The sequence below is a fragment of the Dermacentor andersoni genome, chromosome 10, assembly GCF_023375885.2.
Source record: "Dermacentor andersoni chromosome 10, qqDerAnde1_hic_scaffold, whole genome shotgun sequence".
Lineage (NCBI taxonomy): Eukaryota > Metazoa > Arthropoda > Arachnida > Ixodida > Ixodidae > Dermacentor > Dermacentor andersoni.
In genome coordinates this window covers 11594565-11600934 of record NC_092823.1, presented here as the reverse complement: position 1 = coordinate 11600934, position 6370 = coordinate 11594565, and the positions used below count along the sequence as shown (strand labels likewise).

General features: G+C 43.7%; 1 protein-coding gene across 1 annotated transcript; it reads left to right on the top strand.

Moving 5' to 3' along the window:
* The first annotated feature begins 266 nt into the window (after nt 1-266).
* On the top strand, nt 267-5855 carry LOC126519638 (uncharacterized). Its single transcript, XM_050169003.3, has 3 exons — nt 267-530; nt 2104-2289; nt 5830-5855. Exons 1-3 carry the CDS (start codon nt 272-274, stop codon nt 5841-5843), a joined length of 459 nt encoding a protein of 152 aa, XP_050024960.3. The 5' UTR covers nt 267-271; the 3' UTR covers nt 5844-5855.
* Nucleotides 5856-6370: the final 515 nt, after the last annotated feature.

Here is a 6370-nt window from a genome sequence, read left to right as displayed (position 1 = left end):
AAACCGGGTACAGCCAGCCTGCGGGGAGACGCTTCTATCTCCCTATGCCAGCCCACTGACCGACATGCGTTTCCCCGCAGGCCGGCTGAGGCCGGTGAACAATAGAAGGCAGCATCCACGTGACCCTGCGTTCCCGGATGTTAGTTCCCTAAGTTGGTTTCCAACTGCCCTTATGGGGCCACTGAATACCTAGTGTGTCACGTGATTGGGGAGGTTTCTTCCCTGTATTGCTGCCGGATTATACAACAACCCTAGTGCGTGCAATGTCGGAATGGCGCACGTCTGTGATCGAGCTGCCATCGGCGATGACGATCGTCGCTGCGAATTCTGCAGCAAACTATTCATACAGAGGAAGAACATGGTGCAACACATCAGGAACGTTCACAAAATGGCCGTGGATGTCAAGAAATTGATGAAATGCGACGTATGTGGCACTTCCCTGCCTACAATGGAGAAGTATTCGGTGCACCAGATCGCTGCGCACAACTTCGAGGCTGATTACGTGCACCTGGTGTTCCGGAACAATAAGGGTGAGGAACAGTTTTATTAAGTTTATTCTCAGTCATCGTGAGCAAATGACGTTTAAACGCAATATTATATCTTGGACTTTTTTTAATTTCTTGTTGCGCAGTGTGCCTCCAAAAAGGCAGTTGTTTATGCTTTGCGGGCCTTTGTTTTCTTTTTCTCTATCTGTTTCGCGAAGAGCAGCTTTTGCGCAGGTGCCTAATTTATTTCCTTGGGGTATTTTGAAGTTTGTATCCTCGTTAAATATAATTTGTTTGTTTATCCATCTATAGTATAGTCATGTGTGCGCGCTCCCAGCGATGCGCTACATGACGTACGTTTGGCATTGTCCGCTTTCCTGCACAGCAAGTGGAGTGAAATTTGACGTTTGTACATCTTATTTTTTTAAGCGACAGGAGTAAGCTGTTCTGCGTTCTGACGTTGCTCTGTGCCACATACGTGCGTGGCCTAGTCTTCGCCTCAGTGCACGTTGCAATGCGGCAGAGACGCAGAACCGGTACCATACATGAATTTGCGGATGTCGCCGGGATGGTTTCACAGCGTATTGTGGGCAAACTCTTTAGCAGTACATTTTATAGAATAGAGCGAAATGTGACGCTCGCACAACCCCCCCCCCCCTTTTTTTTTACTTAAACGAGAGGAGGGATTTGCTCTGCGTTCTGACGTTGCTCTGCGCTACTTGCGTGCGTGGTGTAGTCTTCGCCTCAGTGCAGGCCGCAATAGGTCCGAATGCAGGCCGACGTAGGTCTACGACCACACTTGCAATTGCGGCTGTCAGCGGCTTGGTCTCCCGGCGTACTTTGGGAAAATTCTTTAGTAGTACCACAGTACCTCAATAGAAGGACTCTGGTTGTAGATTTCATAAAGTAGAGCTAAATTTGACGCACGCGCAATCCTTTTTTCTTTAAGAAGGGTGTGTTAGGAGGCTACTTGGTAAGACATCTTTTTGTGAACTTAAACTGCGCTTGAGAAAAGACACCAACGTAGAAGAAGACAGGACGAACGCAGACTAGCAACTGGTTTATTGAAATCACACATAATGCTGCCTCTTCGAACCAGGCGCATGCCCAAGCCAGATCATAACCGCGTGACGATGGAACACTCCCTCGCCAAGCCCCTATCTACAGTAAAAAATCAATCTCTTCTTGAAAAGAAGGAGCTTTTCAAGAAGAAACTGAGAGAAGGGATTCACACTGTTCTGGGGCGTAGCTTGCACCATGTGCTCTCAGTTCGTCTTTGTCTTATCGTAACAGCATTGCTATGAATGTACAGTCTGATTCAATATTGAGGAAGGAGTGAGCATAGATCATGCTTAAGTTTCATATTTGTTTCTTATTAAAACAAAACTAATATGATAAATTTTTTGAAGTTATGGCGCATTGAATTTGAAATTCAATTTTAACATAAATTTGAGCAATATCAAGGGTGACCTCATGACACAGTCGAGTTGAAGGTGAGGGAGTAAAATAAATGCTACATTAGCCCGTGTCCAAAGCCTTCAGAGTGATTATTTTTGTTTGCATCTCTCTCCCAATAGTACTTGTCACTATCTAATGCTATTTTGTGCTTTTATTACAGAATTTCATGAATGGAAAGCAGAAGAAGAGGGTAGCCAAAACTGCTGGTTCATTTTGCCCAGGGACCCCAAAAAGCTGGCCAGTGGAGAAACAAGGATCCACTATTACTGTAATAGATCAGGCGAGGCAAGGAAAAAGGAAGGTCATAGTGACCGTCGGGAGAAAAGTCAGGGGAGCTGTAGGTCTGGTAAGATATGTCTTTCATTTATTACCGTCACAATTACCATCCGACACCTGAAGGCACCACCATAAAAGTCAGGTATCAAAGAAACCATTACGGTCATAAACCAGAAATTCAGCACTTGAGAATGAGTGACAAGGAAAAGGCCAGCGTAGCAGAGAACCTAGAAAGGGGTGTGCCCATGAAAACCATTCTAAAGCGAGTAAGAACATCTGTGGCATCCAAGCTGAGGCCCGTGCACTTGGCAGAGTGCTCAACCCTGCATAATATCAAACAGCAGTTTAACATTGCTGCTCCTGAACATTGTCACACTAATGACGCTATCAGTGTAGACATGTGGGTGCTTGTGATGAAAGAAAAAGGTGAAGCACTTGTCCACCTGTACAAGGCACAAGGTGCAGTGGACCCAAGTGTTACATTTCCTTCAGCAGACTTTGCTCTTGTTCTGATGACAGAGTCTCAGAAGGAGCTACTAGAAAAATTGGGCCCTGCAGGTACTGTATGTCTTGACTCCACACATGGAACTACAGAGTACCAGTTTGAGCTGACCACTCTTCTGGTGCTAGATAAAATAGGATCAGGTGTAGCTATAGCTTATTTCATCTGCAACCGGATGAACGAGCAAACTTTGACAGCATTCTTCAAATACCTGGAGTCGGCCATGGCCAAAAAAGTGGCTGCTAAGACATTGATATCTGATGATGCGTCGCAATTCTACAAAGCATGGTCCATGGTCATGGGTGCCGCAAAACAGAAACTTCTCAGTGCCTGGCATGTGGATAACAATTGGCGTAAGAAGATACTCGAGTGTGTAGAGAAACAGCTAAGGCCACATGTTTACCATAGTGTGTGGCTACTCTTAGAGTTCCTCGCGGCGGAAAAGGCATTTGAAGATTATTTTAAGCAATTCCTTTCTAGTGAGGAAGAAGAACTGAGGGACTTCCTGAAGTACTTCAATGACCACTATGCAGTTAGGCCGCAAGAGTGGGCCTATTGCTTTAGGACTAGAGCAGCTGTCAACACTAACATGCACCTTGAGAGCAAGCGCAGGACGTTAAAGCATACTATGCTGGAGAGAAAACAGAATAAGCATGGTGACAAACTTACTTCTGCCCTCATGGACTTGACAAATCATTTTTTAATGAAAAGGGCTATCCAGATGATGAAAGGGGTAAAGGGTAAGAAGCTGAGCAGAATTCAGAAGAACCACAGGTCTGGCAGTCAAATGGCAGCTTGAGCCAAATTAAATGAAGATGGCTGTGCCAAATTAAATGAAGATGGCATATAGACTGTGCCATCTCAGTCTAATAAAGGGCTCTCATATAAAGTGTCAAAAGTGGGAGATGGTGCTTGCTGTCCTTTGAGGTGTAAGGAATGTGCAGTGTGTGTGCATACTTACATGTGCACTTGCTATGACCATCTTATACACTTTACAGTGTGCAAGCACATTCACTGTGTGGTCATCGCTAATCCAACTAGCAGCAACAAGGCCCATGAGAGCTCACCCGAAGAAGCATGTGAGGCAAGTCGGGCATTGCACATTGTACAGAGTATAACAAAGCTGGAAGCAGCCAAAGCAGTGTAAAGCTCAGCACTCTTAAGAGCGAAAATGGACTCGGTCACACAGGCAATATCAGATGGTGAAGTCTCTGAGGGTGTGGCTGAGAAGGCAAACAATTTGTTTGAGCCAGTTTTCATGCTTGTTGAAAGTGAAAGTGACCCAAAAAGAAAGATGCCAGACCATTCAAATGAACCAGCCAACAAAAAAGTTGTGCACCTGTTAAGATTTCACTCTACAAAAAACCCTAGATTGTCGCAGCCATCATCTAGCCTTTCAAGGCCCACTGAAGCTCAAAAGGAAGTCCTTAAATAACAGCTTAGGGACAGCAACATAGAAACAAGAGATAACCATGTCAGCAGGGCACGATTACTGGTAACAAGCCTCCAGTGCAGTTAGGAAGAGAGAAGTGGTGCAGTAGTGCTGTGCTGTCATGCCTTATTGAAGCAGGTTGAGGGCTCGCATGTTAACAAATCATGACATGTGGTCTCTGATGATTAGCCCGTCTGTTTTTGTCTGTGGTGTGCAGCCATATGTCACAGCTGGATGGTATGTGTGTTAGAGCACGAGAGATGCCTCCATGCTTGTTGTATGAGCTGCTGGTAAGTGTTCTGTGAAGATAGGTACAGACCCAGTGGTCATCTCTGGTATGTGGCAGCTGTTGGATGGTAGTGTGTTAGAGCACGCCTCCATGCTTGTCATATGAGCCGCTGGTAAGTATGTCTGTACATAGATCTAAGGAAGTGCATTGGATGGTGTGTAGTGTTTCAGTGTGCAAAAGCCTCCAATGTGTTTTGCTACTTATAAATTTGTGTAAACACTCAGTAGCGCAGTAGTTATGATGTTGCACTGTTGAGCACGAGCTTGCGGGTTCAATCCCAGCAAAGGTGGCTGCATTTCAGTGGTGGTGAAATGAAAAAAAGAAAGTGTGTAGTTGAATTTAAGTGCACATCACAAAACCCGAGGTGGTCAAAAATATTACTGAGTCCCGCACTGTGGCATGCCTCATAATTCGATCTAGATTTTGTGTTCCATGTGATGTTCTTATTGCCCATTTGAATAAACTTTTATTTTTCAGATTACCAAAATAGAGGGCATATGCAGTGGTATTGTGTGCAGTCTGGATAAGTTGCTCTGGTCATGAGCACTCAATTAAAACTTCTGCATACTTGGCTGCAGCAGACAGTGTCATAATGATTGTAAAGACTATGCAGAAAGCTTTAGGCCACTCTACATATCAGATCAGTTTTATATTGCATCCCTTATGGTGCATCTCTTACTTGAGTAGGCATAATAACAATTGGCAATGCTTCCTTACACATTTAATATTTTTCTCTTTTTCTTTTGGAAGAGTAGCCTTCGAAGAATAATCTACAACAGTGCTCCTACCTTCTCTTTCACTGTCTCCCCATTTCTTTTCTACACTTCAACTTCATTCTACGCACTTTCTTATTCTCCTCTTCATCCTACATTGAGGGTGTGGGAAAGTGAGCTAAGCGTGCATAAAGATTGCTGTGCCGAACTTAATTGCGGCACTGACGAAAACAAATCTTTGCCAAAAGGTTCACTCCAGCTACATTCCCCCTCCAAACACTGTTTATCACTTCAAGCCTTCATATTCCTGTGAGCTTTTGTCTTGTTTAACAGTTGTAACAGTCATACTATTTATTACTATCAATAGCCAGCATACATTTAGCACTGCAAAGGGCTGTTTAGAAGATGTGCGAGTTTCTACTTCCCTTATGATAAATACTCCAGACATTCAGTCTCTATTTTATGAAAATCTTTCAAACATTTCCAGTGATGACCACCATATAGCTTAATGTCGGCATGGGATTGAGGCTTCCCCGCAAAAAGAACAGTTATGTTGTGCTCATATCATGTGACTGGCAGTTTCTGCTGTAATTTTTGCACTAGTCAACTGCACTGTGAAGAGTTCATTTCTGTGAATATGTGCTGGCCTGATTCTTCTTGTTCACGCATTTCAGATCTTGTGCTATGAGATGAGGATGATATGTGGTGTTTAATGGCGCAAGGGCCAGGTGTGGCCAAAGAGCGCCATTATGAGATGAGGAGGTGTAAAATAAAAACACCGTGTAGATTTCACAATGCCTTTAAGAAACCACGCGAAGCTTGGAGATGAAGCATTACATGCACCTTGAACCAAGTGTCTGGACACAGCGAGTGAAAGTTGTTTTGTCATGAGCGAGGGTGTCGGTGTTACTTGTAACTACCTTTAAATAAAGGTTTGTTTCAAAACAGTGGCTCAACTCTGTGTTTCCCCCGGTAAAAAACACAACCATTGGGATTTTCATGAGCAAGGGTGTCGGTGTTACTTGTAACTACCTTTAAATAAAAGTTTGTTTCAAAACAGTGGCTCAACTCTGTGTTCCCCTGGTAAAAAACAAAACCATTGGGATTTACAATTTGCTTTTTAAACATAATTGAACAACATGAATAAAAAAAACTTGATGAATCAAGATATAAGCTTGCCATACCATGGAAACACTTGAAACTCCTTTTGAGAAG

What these genes read in the sequence shown, in the direction of transcription:
- LOC126519638 (XM_050169003.3), top strand. Translation starts at nt 272, where the DNA reads ATGGCGCACGTCTGTGATCGAGCTGCCATCGGCGATGACGATCGTCGC. An exon ending in GGTGTTCCGGAACAATAAGG is followed by an intron (nt 531 to 2,103) that starts GTGAGGAACAGT and finishes CTTTTATTACAG; the next exon opens with AATTTCATGAATGGAAAGCA.